This window comes from Mobula hypostoma, chromosome 5 (genome assembly GCF_963921235.1).
Source record: "Mobula hypostoma chromosome 5, sMobHyp1.1, whole genome shotgun sequence".
In the NCBI taxonomy this organism is placed as follows: Eukaryota; Metazoa; Chordata; class Chondrichthyes; order Myliobatiformes; family Myliobatidae; genus Mobula; species Mobula hypostoma.
The window spans coordinates 72072923-72089011 of NC_086101.1; the positions used below are offsets into that span (position 1 = coordinate 72072923).

The 16089-nt window shown below is 41.8% G+C and overlaps 1 protein-coding gene across 1 annotated transcript in view; it reads right to left on the reverse strand.

The window, feature by feature from the left end:
• Positions 1–13066, reverse strand: part of LOC134347317 (cilium assembly protein DZIP1-like) — a 150973-nt gene extending 137907 nt beyond the window's left edge. Inside the window, exons 1-2 of the mRNA XM_063049710.1 lie at positions 12524–13066; positions 470–554 (exon numbers count right to left, since the gene is read on the reverse strand). Coding sequence (XP_062905780.1) covers positions 470–554; positions 12524–13066 — 628 coding nt within the window. The remainder of the gene's footprint in view (positions 1–469; positions 555–12523) is intronic.
• Positions 13067–16089: the final 3023 nt, after the last annotated feature.

The following is a 16089-nucleotide window of genomic DNA, read 5'->3' on the forward strand; positions in this document are numbered from 1 at the left end:
AGCTGCTCACTTTAGAAAATACAATTGAGGTGGCTACAAACAATCATTAAATATGGAGGGGGCAGAATTCGCTTACTTATTGGAATATATAACAGGAAAAAATCTTTGTCAAGCAACAATACTGTATCCAAAAATAACATTTATAACTAGATGCCTTTTAACTATTATAACTGTTTCCACCCCAGTGAAAAACTTAACCCTCAGGTCTCTTTTAAACTTCTTCCTCCATTCTATCCCCCCTCCCACCTAAATTGGGAAAATGTCTCTTAACTATCCATCTATCAAAATCCCAAGTTATTTAATAAGCTAAATTTAAGTTCGCCTGATCAGTTGAGATTTGAGTTGTTCACTCCAGTAATTTGCGCAACGATGCCCTCATTCCCATTCAAGCCTGGACAAATGTATATGAATTTTGAAGGTAGATGCTAATCTAAATTCAAACATCTTGTCAAAGATGATGAGCACTCACCAACATCAACTTGATCTGGATGTCGACGTAGTATGTGACTTTTCATAAAAAAACAGTTGATGAAAGTTTTGTCACAATATTGGCACTGTTAATAAAACGGAAAAACATAACTGCGTCCAGCCAAAAAGAAATTAATCAACAAGTGAAATACTTCCTCATTATGAATCAATAATATTTCATTCAAGCAAACTGACATTTATATCTAGTTAAAAAATGAATATTGTAAACATTAATCAATATCAGAAGATACAGCCTAGTGTGCCCTCTTGTGGTGGCAATGCATTGTAAGCTTTCTAAAAATGTGCACAAACTGCAGAGCACCACTGACAGAATTTTGAAAGTTGTTTGTGGGTAGATTTTCCCAAATCATAGAACATAGAACAGAATTGCACATGAAAAGGTCATTTAGCTCAATAGGTCTGTACCAACCACCCTGGCAGCATGTTCCAAGCACCCAATACTGTGTAAAAAAAATGACCTTATATATCTTTAAGATTATCCCCCTCTCACCATAAATCTATGGTCTCTGGTATTTGACATTTCCATCCTGGAGGAGGCATTCTGACTGTTTATCCTATGTATGCCTCGGATAATTTTATCTATTTCTATTCTCAGGCCTCTGATGCCCCAGAAAAAAAAAACAAGCTTGCCCAACCTATCCACATTGCTAATACTCTCTAATCCAGGCAACATCCTGGAGAATTTGGAGATATTAAATGCAGGGATTATCTGCTGGAGGGAATCAATGTGTTAAGCAGCATCCGTAGGCAAGGAAGGAAATCTTAACATTGCATTTTAATATCTTACATCAGGACTGGTGCAGAGTTTCTACTTGAAACAGCAACAATTCATTTCCCACTCCCCAAATACTGTGTAACCTTTTTGAGTTCCTTGCAAATTGTTGATTGTAGTGAATTTACTCTGCACCTTCTCCCAAGTCTATAATGCAGCATCCAGAACTAGATACAATACCCCTAAATGCGGCATAACCAAGGCTGTATACAGCCAATATATAGATTATATCCCCAAGGTAAAATTTCTCTTCTGCGTCATAGATGCAACAAGATGGTACCACGCTGCAGTCTCCAGAGGTTGCAGCTCAAACTCAGTTTTTTTTTCAGGTTCATCAAGATGGCTTTGGGGACAGAGAGGGGAGTTAAGAGTACAAGCTAGGATTTGGAGGGACAAGGAAACTGGGGATTTAGGGGACTGACTGGAATCTAAACCTCCGCTCTGCATTTGAAGGCCAGCGTCAAGGATGTGGCCAATGACAGTCGGCAGACCAGCGAGGGTGGGGGGTCCTAGATATGCAAATCAGCGCGACCAGAATTCGAGGCCCAGTGTTCAGGATCACATCATCAGTGAGTTCGGAGGTCAATGCCTGGAGTTTGGGTTCAGAAAATTCAAAGTAAATTTATTATCAAATTACATGCTATAAATGTCAGGAGATTAATTTTCTTACAGGTATGCACATAGGAACAAAGAAATTCACTACACACAAGAAATGACTGACAACAGCCAATGTACAAAGGACAAACTACAAATACTAAAAATGGTAATAAATAATAAATAAATAATACTGAGAACACGAGTTGCAGAGACTTTGAAACTGAGTCCATAAATTGTGGAATCAGTTAAGCACTGAGGTGAGTGAAGTTATTGACGCTGGTTCAGCAGCCCTTTGGTTGAAGGGAAATAAATGTTCCTAAACCTAGTGGTGTGGAACCCAAGGCTCCTGTACATCCTTCCTGATAGCAGCAACAAGAAGAGAGCATGGCCTGGATGTTCGGGGTCCTTGCTGATGGATGCTGCTTTCTTATGGCAACGCTCTTTGTAGATGTGCTGAATGGCGGAGAAGGCTTTTCTTGTGATGGACTGGGTGGTACCACTACTTTCTGTAGGTTTTCATTCTTGGGCATTGGTGTTCCCATACCAAGTCATGATGTCACCAGTCAGTATTCTCTCACTGTGCATCTATAGAAGTTTGTCAAAGTTTTATATGACATCCTGAATCCGCACAAACGTCTAAAGTATAGGCACTACCATGCCTTCTTTGTAATGGCACTTGCGTGCTGGTTCCAGGACAAACTGGTCCCAAAACAACGCCAAGGAATTTAATGTTACTGACCCTCTTCACCTCTGATCCCCTAATGAGGGTTGGCTCATGGACCTCAGGTTTCTTCTTCCTGTAGTCAACAATCAGCTCTTTGGTTTTGCCAATGTTGAATGGAAGGTTTTTGTTGTGGCACCATTCAACAGATGTTCAATCTCCCTCCTATATGTCGATTCATCACTCCTTTTTGTCGTTATTGATGAGTCCTGGGTCAATACCAAAGATCGAGGCCCAAAGGTTGATCAGGGGTCCAGATTGAAGCCTGGAGGTTGATAAGAAGTCCATAAGTCAATGTACATATGATATATAAATGTGAATCTGAATTTCAAAATTATGTTTCCAACTGCCGCAGCCTGAGCAGCAGAGGAGAGGAGCCAGCTGTGTTTTAAAAGTTGTTTTTGTAGGTATGTAAGAGAGGCAGACTCTGGTAGAGCAGCCATCTTAATTAGTAGCAGTGTTTGAGTAAATGTGTTGAGGCTCTGGTTCAAGAGACTTCAGCGAAAGGAGGCTGAGCAGAGAAATTGAGCAAGTGATGTCAGGGGTAAGTTTTTTACTCAGAGTGGTGAGTGTGTGGAATGGGCTGCCAGCAACGGTGGTGGAGGCGGATATGACAGGGTCTTTTAAGAGACTTTTGGATAGGTACATGGAGCTTAGAAAAATAGAGGGCTATGGGTAACCCCAGTGATTTCTAAGGTAGGGACATGTTCGGCACAACTTTGTGGGCCGAAGGGCCTGTATTGTGCTGTAGGTTTTCTATGTTTCTATGGTTTCCATTAGAATTACTCACCCTATTAGAATAGCCGTAATGATATTTGAGGCAGAGGCAAGCAGGAAGAATACCTAAGTCCCTGATGACTTCACCTGTAGGAAGTGCATTCAGTGGTAGCTCCTAGCTGACCACATTGAGGAAATGGACTCGATTTTGATGTACTTAGGATCAGCTGTGACGCTGACAGTATCATAGGCAAGTGCTTCAGAGAGGTGGTCACACCTGAGGTGCCGGGAACAGATGGTTGGTTAGGTAGAAGGAGCAGTGAGATGGGAGAGAACATATATTTCCTTGTCCTAGTCTGGGCATGAATAAAGAAATAGAACAGATAAATGAGTGGGTAAGGAATTGCAGAGCCAGGTTTTCAGATTCTTGGATCACTGGAACCCTTATGGGGAATAAAAAGGCTTTACAAGAGGGACAAACTATACGTTAATGAAAGCGAACTAATATTCTGGTCAGGAAATTGGCTACTTCCATTCGGAGGGATTTTAAATTAGTTTGGTGGGGGGGGGGCGGGGGGCCTGGTAGCCAGAAACTATATCAAAATTCCTGGTCATGCCACCTACCTTTCTCAGGATTGAGAGGAAGTGTCATGACCAGCAAACCTGGAAGGAAGAACAGGCAGGAACAAAATAACAGAAACAATGGGTTGTATGAGTAGAAGTGTGCTTATTTTAATGCCAGAAGCAATAAGTGTGAGGGTAATGAACTTAGTGGATCAGTACATGTAACTATGTTATGGCCTTTATGGAAACTTGGTTGAGATGGAGGGAGATGAAGGGAGACGGAAGGAGAGACTGTGTGAGAGGGAGATTGCGTGACAGACTGTAAGAGAGAGATTGCATGAGAGACTGTAGGAGATTGCATGAGAGACAGTAAGAGAGAGATTGCGTGAGAGACTGTAAGAGAGAGATTGCATGAGAGACCTAAGAGAGAGATTGAGTGACAGACTGTATGAGAGAGATTGCATGAGAGAGAGATTGTGTATGGGGGAAGGGGAAGTGAGGAATAAGGGAAAAGGGAAGAAGAAAAGAGAAGACTATGCTTAATGTCCTAGGGTGTCAGTATTTTAAAAAAGATAGAGAGGGAGGTAAAAGAGGAAGAGGATTGCACTACTAATCTGTGGCAATACCACAGCTACAGAGAGAAAACATAATGGAGAGTACATTAATTGAGTCTATATGGGCAGATGTTAACAATAAAAATAGTGCAAACACTTTGATGTGATTGTACCACATACCCTCAAAAGCCACCGGGACAGTGAAGAATTGATTTGAGCGGGCAGATTACGGAAAGGGGTAAAGAAATAAACTGCAGGACTGTTGTTATGGATGAATTCAATCCCCCAAACAAAGTCTATGCAGTAGGTTTTGATGAGGCAGAATTTATATGCTGTATCCAGAATGATTTCTTAAATCAGTACATTGATAAGAGGAAGACCTCATTTTAGGAGATAACCCCAACCATATGACTAACTTTTCAGTGGACAGCACTTCGGGAACAGCAATCACAGGTCAATTTAAAGACCTATGGATGTTGACCCTGGCACCTGGGAGGCAACACACCATCCAGGTGTCTCTTTCACATCCACAGACTCCTGTCTGTTCCTCTAACTCTGTAACTGTGGAATTCCCTATCACTACTGCAGTCCTCTTCTCCCCCCCACTTTCCTTCTGAGCCACAGAACCAAACTCAGTACCAGATACCCGTTTGCTGCAGCTATCTCTTAGTAAGCCCTCCCCTTACAACAGTATCCAAAGTCGCATATGTACTATTGAGGGGAACAGCCACAGGGGTTTATGCACTGGATGCCTTCCCTTTCCCTCTGCTGACAGTCACTTGAGATACAGTGCCCGTCTCCTGCAGTTCACGGAACTACCTCCTTGTAGATCTTATGTATCACCCCCTCAGTCTATCATATGAGCCAAAGGTCATCCAGCTGCATCTCCAGTTCCTTAGCATGATTTTAAAAGGAGCTACAGCTCAATGCACTTCGTGCAGATCTAGTCATCCAGGAAAATGGAAGTCTCCCGGAGTTCCCACATCACACACAGCTAACATACCAGCAGCTCTGGACCTATTCTCAGCACAATCGCTATGTACTAATAGACAAAGCAGAGAAAATAATAACTAGTAACTTACTTAGAGCCTTCACCTGTTCTTGGCTAAGTCTGACCACTCTAACAATGACCTCCCCAGCTCACTGCTCGCCTCTTTTTATTGGCCTTTGCTCAGTGTCTAACAGACTGTTAACAAGCAGGTGTACAAGTGCAGCTAATAAAGTGACTAGAGAATAGAGTTAGGGTAAGGGATTTAGAGGGATCAGAGAGAAGACACAGCCTCATCTTTTGTGCTCATCGAACCACAGTTGATACCAAGGTGTGATATGCTTTTGAGTTGCTGCCACGTGATTCAAGTTGGTGCTAGCAAGACGTGGTGACATTTTGTAGGCAGCTCACAAAACTTCTAGATGCACTTCTTCTGAACTACCATTGTTGCAATCTTCAGCCTATAATTTCACTTTCAGGAAGGTACTTTTTGATGACTGAAACAAACTAGTGATCTTACGATCTCCTCAAAGACTCGGCGAACTTTACTCTCAGGTATGCAGGTATGGCACCTTTAAGCAGGCGAAGCGTAATCACCATGGCTGAAGAGAGGGGGGACACAATGACTCCAAGCCAGACTCAAACTTCCTCTACCCAGCATCTCATTGGCAAATGTACCGTCACCGCAGAACAAGATCGAGGACCTAAGAGCAAGATTGCTGAATCAGAGAGAAACGAGGGACTGCTGCATTCTCCGTTTCACAGACATGGCTCACCTCAGACATCTGGATATAGTGGTCAGACTCAAGGGCTTCCTGACCCACCTGATGAACCAGACTGCTGATTCGAGGAAGGTAAATGTGGGTACCTGTGTTTCTTGATAAATTTTTGGTGCTGCTCGGATATAGTGCTTTTGTCGTGCACCTGCTCTCTCGACCTGAAACATCAAAGGATTAAGTGCTATCCATCTTACTTACCAAGAAAGTTCTCCTCCATGATCCTGACCGCAGCTTACCTACAGCCAAAGAGAAATGGTAAGCAAGCACTTGATGTACTCCATCCTACTCCAACACCTTTCGACTTCAACTTCAATCAGGCTTGTTTGAAATAATCTCTGCCCAATTATCATCAACATATCACCTGCAGCACCAGAGTTCCCACCACACTTGACCACTGTGACACTACAATAAGGAATGGCTCCTATTCCATCCCTAGACCACATTTTAGGAAATCTGTCCTCCTCCTATCTGCATAAACACAGAGGCTAAAGAGCAAGGTGCCAGAGGTAAGGACAACAAAGAAGTGGTCACAGGAGGCAGAGGAATGGGTATGTGATTGTTTCAAGTCAGGCCACATTCAAGGACTCATTGGAGGACCTGAACAGATATGCCATTGTTGTCACGGACTTTATAAAGTCACTTATGGACAAGTGCACACCCACAAAATTATTTAGTCTTCCTCAATCAGAAGCCCAAAGATGCTGAGGGCTAGATCAGCGGCTTTCAGGTCAGGTAAGATGTCCAGGTACAATCTTCAGAAAGCCTTCTCACATGCAAATTGGCTATTCCAGAGCAAACTTGAATCATAGAGGATGCTTGACAGCTGTGGCAGGGCTTTAATGCTATCACATCCTACAAAGTAAAACTAAGTGAAATACGTAACAAAGTTTTACTCCCAGATGCGGTCAATGCCTTTTATGGTCGCTTTAACTGACAAAACATGGGAGGCACCTTCACAAGCTCCCACAACTCTGACAACCCTGTGATTTCTGTCTCTGAGATTGCCATGAGAGCTTCCTGCAGGAGGGTGAACCCATGGAAAGCACCTGGCCCAGATAATGCTACCTACGCCACTCAACTGGCTGGAGTTGATATCCTTAACCTCTCACTTCAGCAGTCTGAGGTACCCACCTGCTCCAAGCAGGGTTCAATTTTACCAGTGCCCAAGAAGAACGTGGTAACCTGCCTCAAAGTCTATCGTTCAGTAACACTTACATTCACTGTGATGAATTGCTTTGAGAGGTTGGTGATGAAACAAATCAACTTCTTAATGAGGAGTGACTTGGATCTGCTCCAATGTGTCTACCATCACTAGAGGTCAACAGTAGATGCCACTCAACTCTGGAACATCTGTGCCACAAAGGTGCATATATTATCAACTACAGCTCAGCCATCTACACCATCAAAACCCCTCAAAACTAATCAATATGCTCCAAGACCTTGGCCTCAATACCTTCCTGTGCAATTGGATCCTCGATTTCCTCACTTGCAAAACCCAGGTCATTTTGATTGACAACAATATCTCCACCACAATCACCATCAGCATAGATGCATCATAAGGCTGTGTGTTTAGTCGCCTTTTCGACTTGCTTTGTAATTATGACTATGTGGATAAGTAAAGCTCCAATGCCATATATAAGTTTGCTTCAGAAGTTGTCACCCAAAATCACTGCAGTCCTTCTGAAGGTACTCCCCACGGTACCTTTTGGTAAGCTTGGCCAAGATTTACATCCAGAGATGACAAATGATGAACAATAAATTTTCAGGTCAGATTAGTGTGCAACTGGAGAAGAAACTGCCAACAATGATGTTCCCATTGATCGGCTACCATTGTTCTTTGATGGTAGAGATCATAGGCTTGGGAGGTGCCGTTGGTATGGTCTAAGTGGATGACTCTAGTGCATGTTGTAGATAATACCCAATGTAACCATAACATGCTGGCAGAGGAGATAAATTTTTAGGGTAGTTGATGAGGTGCCAATCAAGCAGACTTTTTTCCCCTGGATAATGTAGGCCTTTGAGTGTTGTTGATTGTTGCACTCGTTCAATCATACTCCTGATTTGTACCACTTCATTCGTTCATTAATTACATGCCATGTCATATGATATGGGCAATCATAGTCTTGACTTTGATCGTTCTTAGAAAATTTTTCTATTATTGCCTTCTTCTGGGCAGTGTCTTTATACGACGAGTGACCCAGCCATTATCAATACTCTTCAGATTGCCTGCCTGGCATCAGTGTCGCATAACCAGGAGTTGTAATATGCACCATCTGCTCTCATGCCTTCATGTGTCCATATCAGGCAGCTAAACACGTGCTACACATTGCCCAATGGTGACCTCCTGTCTGGCAGAAAGAAGGAGCACCTTACACATCCTTTGGTACAGACATATCTCCACCCCACTACCCAATGTAGCTGGTACAAAATCCTCAGGGTATCAGGAGGTGAGTCACTCACTTCAGTCCCTTCAGTGTTTAGAATCAGAATCAGGTTTAATATCACTGGCACGTGTTGTGAAATTTGTTGTTTTGCAGCAGCAGCACAGTACATTATATTATAAAAATACAATAAATTACAGTAAGAATATATTTATACTGTATTAAATTAAATAATGCAAAAAAGAGAGCAAAAAAGAAAAAAAAGTGGTGAGATAGCATAGATGGCCTCATTATCTATTTAGAAATCAGATGACAGAGGGAAAGAAGCTGTTCCTGAAACATTGTGTCTCTTCGGGCTCCTGTATCTCCTCCCTGATGGCAGTAATGAGTGTTCTTGTAAATCTAGTATTATGTGGTTAGTGCAACACACAAAGTAGCTGGAGGAACTCAATGGGTTAGGCAGTATCTATACAGGAAAATGGACAATCAACATTCTGGATCAATATCTTCCATCAAGGCTGGAAAAAGAGACGGCCAGTTCAAAATGGTGGAGGAAGAAGTGGTGGAGAAGGAGCAGGCAAGTGATAGGTGGATACAGATGAAGGGAATCTGATAGGATGGTGACGAATCGCCATGTTTCAAGAAGCCAGATGGTGATAGAAGTGTGTGACAAAGAGATGACAAAGCAGACAGTAGACCGTGGAAGGTGGTGATGAGACTTGTGGGAGGAAAGTGAGGGTGATGGTCAGATCATGAGGCTGCAGAGGGAAGAGTTGGAGTCACAGAAGCCAGTGGGATAAGGAGAAAAAAATGGAACAGAGGGGAGTGGTTACTGGAAGTTAGAAAAAAATTATGTTTGTGCCATCAAGTTGAAAACTACTAAGTCAGAAAATAAGGTGTTGTTCCTCTGCATTAAGCAATAACTTGTCAGTAGAGGAGTCCATGGTCACACATCTCCCTATCGAAATGGGAAGTGGAATTAAAATACTGGTCACTTGGAAATTTCAACTAGTACAATAGGCAGTGAAGGTGCTCAAAGAAGCAACCCACTAATCTGTGTTAGGTCTCACCAAAGTAGAGTAGGTGGTAACAGGAGCACTGGACATAATAAATGACTCTGATATCTTCAAACAGGGTAATGTAGCAGTTAGTGTAATGTTATTAGAGCCAGCAATGCGGACTCAATTCCACTGCTGTCTGTAAGGAGTTTACACACTCTCTGCATGACCTCATCTGTTTCCTCCGGGTGCTCCAAAAATGTTCGGGTTAGTAGGTTAACTGGTCACATGTATGTAATTGGGTGGTATGGGCTCATTGGGGCAGAATGGCCTGTTACCATGCTGATCACTAAATAAATGAATGACATTATTGTGGCTGGTCCATTTCAATTTGTCTTCAATGTCAATGGGTATCCCATTTACACATCAAGTATAACAAGAAATAGCAATGCCACAGTGGTTACACTCTCTTCTACTAGAACGAACATTTCTTATACTTCTGCAGTATGAACACTGCTTGTTACTTATTAGCCTTTGCCTATTGTCTGGGCCTTGAATTCATTTGAATATTGTCCTATCATCTGCAAACATCCTCACATCTGACATGAGCAGGGGTTCAGATTTGTAGATCATTGGGATCTTTCTTAGGGAGGGTTTGTCCTGTACAAAAAGGGACAACTGAACTTCAGGGGAATCAATATCCTTGTGGACAAGAGTTGCTGAAGAGGGTTTAAATTAGTTTGACAGAGGGATGGGAACCAGAGTGATGGGGCAATTGGTCTGCAGATAGTTACACCACGTAGAGAGACTGAGGAACAATAGATGATAGGCCAAAATTGCAGTCAGGGGATGGGTTGAAGAGCATCTATTTTAATGCAAGAAGTATCAGGACCTTATGGCTGATGAACTAAGAGCATGGGTCATTACACAGACCTACAGCATTGTGGCCATTACAGAAATCTGGCTGTATTAAGGGCAGGAACTGCTGCTGGATGCTCCAGGGTTTAGATGTTTCAAAGGGGACAGGGAGGGCAGTAAAATAGGTGGTGGGGGTTAGTGGCACTGCTAATCAGGGATAGCATCACAGTTGCAGAAAATGAGAACATCATGGAGGCATTGTCTATTTATTGTGGATGGAAGTCAGAAACAGGAAGAGAGCAATCATTCTATTTGGAGTATTCCTTGGATCTGAATAGCAAGAGATACAGAGCAACAGATCAGGAAGCAGGTTTTGGAAAAGTGACTTCAACTTCCCTAATATTGACTGGCACCTCCTTAGTGCAAATGGTTTAGATGGGATGGAATATATTAGGGGTGTCCATGGAGGATCCTTGGCACAAAATGGAGATAGGCCGACTAGAGGAGAGGCCATACTGGCTCCGATGCTAGGCAAGGAACCAGGTCAAGTGTCAGATATCTCAGTGAGTGAGATAGTGATCACAGCTCCCTGACCTTTACCATAGCCTTGAAGTGAAACAGTGACCTGAGGGTCCACATCCGTAAAGATCCCGTAAAGTTGCTACGCAAATTGATAAGAGTTGCAGAGATGGCCAATGGTGTGTTGGCCTTCACTAGTTGGGGGATTGAGTTCAGTTAGGTAATACTCAGCTCTTAAAAAAGACCTCATTACACCAGATACACTGGTGAATACACTGTTCAGTTCTGGTCACCTTATTATCGGAAGGATATGGAAGCTTAGAGAGGGTGCAGAGGAGATACAACTAGATGCTGCCTAGATTAGAGTGCATGTCTGATCAGGATGGATTGATCAAGCCGGAGTTTTTCTCTTTGGAGTGAAAGCGGATGAGAAGTGACTTGATAGAGGTATACAAGATAATAAGAGGCATAGATCGAGTGGATAACCAGATTAACAGGATGGAAATGGCTAATACAAGAGGGCATAATTTTAAGGTGATTGGAGGAAAGCACGGGAGGGGGGAGAGAACGTCAGAGTGTCAGAGGTACTTTTTTTTAAACACACAGGGAGTGGTGGGTGCATGGAATGCTCTGCTGTGGTGGTGGAAAGACAAATACATTAGTGACATTGAAGAAACTCTTTGATAAGCATATGGAGGACAGAAAAATGGAAAGCTACTGTACATCTTTTACCTTTCTTCAGTAAGGAGGCAAACTGTAAACTGTTCTATGCAGTCTACCTACTGTACATAAGGAAGAGATCAAAAATAACTTGCAATTCTTTAGCTTTTTTAGGCCTCCACTACAGGATCAAGATATGTCACTACAATTCAATTCATTTGTGTTCAACATCCTCCACAACAATATAAAATGGTCATTAAAATTAAATTGTGTGCATTAGCTTTCTTTTCTATATCATGCTTTAGATTTCCAAACTAAATGGCAACACAGGTGTTGGGCGTGACTGTCTTCATCAATTAGGGCACCTTGAGTATAAACGTTAGGAAATCATGATGCAGCTTTATAAAACTTTGGTCAGGCCACACTTAGACTGGTGTACAGAGTTCTGATCATCATATTACAGGAAGGATGTCGAGACTTTGGAAAAGATACAGAAGAGGTTCACCAGGAATTGGTATCTGAGCTGTAGTTTGGCCAGTTTTGGACATTCTCCGGAGCATAGAAGGCCAAGTATATGAAATTATGAGGTATAGATAGGGTAGATACATCTTTTTTTCCAAGATATGAATGTTAAACTGGAAGGTGCAGGTTTAAGATGAGTATAAAAAAACACTTATGAGCAAATTTTTGTTTCACACAGTGGTAGGGCCAAGAACATATTGCCAGGGAAAACATTACAAGCAGACGAGAAAACATCATTTAAGAGGCATTTGGACAGACAGATGAACAGGCGCAGAATACCGACCATGTGCAGGCAGATGGGATTCGTTAGCTTGCTGTTTTTGTCAGCATGGACATGTTTCTGTGAAGTCGTCTCACAAAAAAATTGTCATAACAATTTCAACTAACTAAAGTCAATTCCATACCTTATAGTAATTATTAGCACCAGACTGCAACATCATTTGTTGGGTAGAAATCAGCTGCTTTTTGCGTTTACTTTCCTTTTTCTGGGATTTCACCTCATCAACTAATTTACCAAATTCCTGTTTAATTTGGTCTTTTCCAAATTCTGATTCTTGTAATTTTTCTTCACACATCTGCAAATTATGTGTAAGATAATCCTGAGAATGTAGAAGATATTCTATGGTGAGCTGTGCTAATTTGAATGCTTTCAGCAGGGCAGGATCCAATGGATTTTGACAGTAAGGGCATTTTTCAGCATCCATGTTGCAAAAGGTAATATTCATTATATTTTCCTGCAAAATGACAAAATCCAGTTCATTGGCTACTCTCTCTATGTCGATGGCACTAATTCGTCTCCAATCCAGAATTTCACAACGATTTTTGAATTTAAAGAGAGGAAGATGACCATTGTATGCATCTGCTGTTAAAGCTGAAGAAAACGAGGTGCTGTCCGAACCCAGATTGTGAGAGAATTGTACTGCTGATTTCCCATTCAACCACATCATAGAATCTGTAAAGACAAAGATACTAAAACTATTAATACATTAAAACTGAAACCTAAGATTGCGTCATGGAATTTGTATTCACTGTATGAGATAAAACAGAAATATATTAAAGTACAGCACAAGAACAGGCTCTTCAGCCCACCACCTCTAGGCCAACCATGCTGACTCAGTTCTATAGTCTCTGTGTCAATATGCTGAGTAAATATAGAGGCAAAAATCCATCCAAGATGACCCCCATCTCTTTCAAATCTATGCGCAGATGACCATGCTGATCTTCCAGTAGATCAGTTTTGTACCTTGCTATCCTTTTGCTCTTAATATATCTGTAGAAGCCCTTGGAATTCTCCTTCACTATGTCAACCAGAGCAACCTCATGCCTTTTCCTAGCACTTCTGATTTTTCTCTTGTGTTTTCTTGCATTTCTTATACTCAAGTATCCCATTTTTTCCTTGCTGCCTACACTTGCTATGCACCACCTTTTTCTTGACCAGGGGCCTCATACCCCTTGGAATACCTACCCGTTATTCTAACAGGAATATACAATCAGTACTTCAGGAATTTACAAATTCTGTTCTCTCAATATTTAACGTTTCAAGATCTCTTACTTATGAAGGATCCTTTCATCAAAAGCACCCTATCCCAATTGACACTTACCAGGTGCTTCATGATGCCATCAAAATTGGCTTTTCTCCAATTAAGTCACAACCCAAGAACCAGTCCTATCCTTCTCCTGGAAGAGGTACAGTCGACGTTTTGGGCCAAGACCCTTCATCAGGACTTCGAAGTCCTGATGAAGGGTCTCGGCCCGAAACGTCAACTGTACCTCTTCCTAGAGATGCTGCCTGGCCTGCTGCGTTCACCAGCAACTTTGATGTGTGTTGCTTGAATTTCCAGCACCTGCAGAATTCCTCGTGTTTACCTATCTTTCTCCATCATTATCTAGAAACTAATGGAATTATAACCACTAGATCCAAAATATTCCCCTACACACACTTCTGTCACCTGCTGTACACTTCTTTCGGGTCAACCCTCAACCTCCGTGCTCCAAAAAAAAATCCAAATTTATCCAAATTCTTCTAATTGCTATATACATTCACTTTATATTTGAATTCCCAAAATTTGAACCTCACACTCCCAGATTAAACTCCATTATCCATTTTACTGGCCAAATTTCAAATGATATAGTCCTGCTGTATTTCACCTGTATTTTTGACTATTTCTTTTTATATATAGAAGACAGAGTGCTGGGGTGGAAGGCTGCTTTCTGGCTGAAGATCCATCACCAGTGAGGGCTCACCAGGATCGGTGCTGGGACCTCTGTGTTTGTAAGGTACATCATTGATATGGATAAAAATATAGATGGCTGGATTAGTGAGTTTGCAGATGACACCAAGATTGGTAGAGTTGTGGACAGCGTTAAGCAGTATCAAAGAATATATCGGACTATAGATCAGTTACATAAATGGACATAGAAGTGACAGAAGGAGTTTAATCTGGACAAGTATGAGGTTTTGCACATTAGAAGGTCAAATAGAAATAGAAAGTTACACAACAGATCAAATTAAAGGAGAAAGTATACAGTTAATGGCAGGCTCCTTAATGGACTGAGATATAGAAGGATCTTGAAGTTCAGCTTGATAGTTCACTGCAACTGGCTACACATGGATAAGGTGGTAAAGAAGGCATAAAGTATGTTTGCCTCGATTGGTAGAAGAGTTGAATATAAGTGGAAGTCATACCGCAGCTACTGTATATAAAACTTCAGTCAGACCGGAGTATTGCATGCAGTTCTAGTTGCCCAATATAGGTAGGATGTGAGGGACAATGGAGAGGGTGCAGAAGAGGTTTACCAGGATGCTGCTTGGATTAAAGGGTATGAACTATATGAAAAAGTTGAGCAATCTTGCATTGTTTAGTCTAGGCTGAGGAGAGACCTGATAAAGGTTTTTTTTAAAAATTATGAGATGCATAGACAGAGTAGGCATTAGAATTTTTCCCCTGAGTAAAATTATCAAACAGCAGAAGACACGTTTTTAAGAATCTAGGGGAGAGGTATGAAAATGATGCGAGGGGCAAGTCATTTTTATTAAATACAGGATGATAGATGTTTCAAATAGGTTATCAGGGTACTAGCAGAAGCAGACAGTTTGGTGGAGTTTTATGGGTGAAACATGGGAGGACACTTAGTATAAACTGGCATCCAAGATCAGCACAATATTAAGGGCTGAATGGCCTGTTCTGTGATGTACTATTCCATGCTGTACATAAATCATAAACAGAGGATACCAGCACAAATGGAACTTTAGAATAGTGCCCTGATAATCTTTCTTCTCGATATCAATGAGTCCAGAATATCAGTAAAGCACATCCACCACATGATTTTACAATGTCCTTCCCCTTAGTGAATACCAATGCAAAAGTACTCGTTCAGTATTTTGCATACTTCCGTTTGCTCAAGGCACACATTCTCTCTTCTGTCCTTTAATGGTTTTACCCTTTTGCTTGGGATTCTCTTTAATTCTACCCAAAGACATTTCCTGGCCCCATTTTAGCCCTTCCAACTCCCTGTTCAAATTCCATCCAGCTTCATTTATATTCCTCAAAAGTAATGTTTGACCTCAGCTTCCTCAAACTTACATCTGCTTTCTTTCTCTTTTACTAAATTTGCAACATTTCTCGTTACCCAAGTTTCCTGAACCTTGCCATCCTTGTCTTTCTTCACAGGGAGATGTTGGTCCCAAATTCTAAGCAGCTGGCTTTTGAACAACTTCACATCACATGTGAACTAAACCAATAAAAGCCACTCCCAATCTGCTCTGCCCAGCTCTTGCCCAACACTGCTGTATTTCAGCCTTTCCTCAGTTTAGCACATACCCCCCACCCTTCACAAAACCCAGTACCCCACCCCTTCCACCCAGTATCCAGTCTTGTCTCTTTGCAGGATCTTATCCCTCTTCCTACGCAAGTCCTTGGTACCAACATGGACCATGACTGTTGACTGCTCATTCTCCCCTTTCACAGCA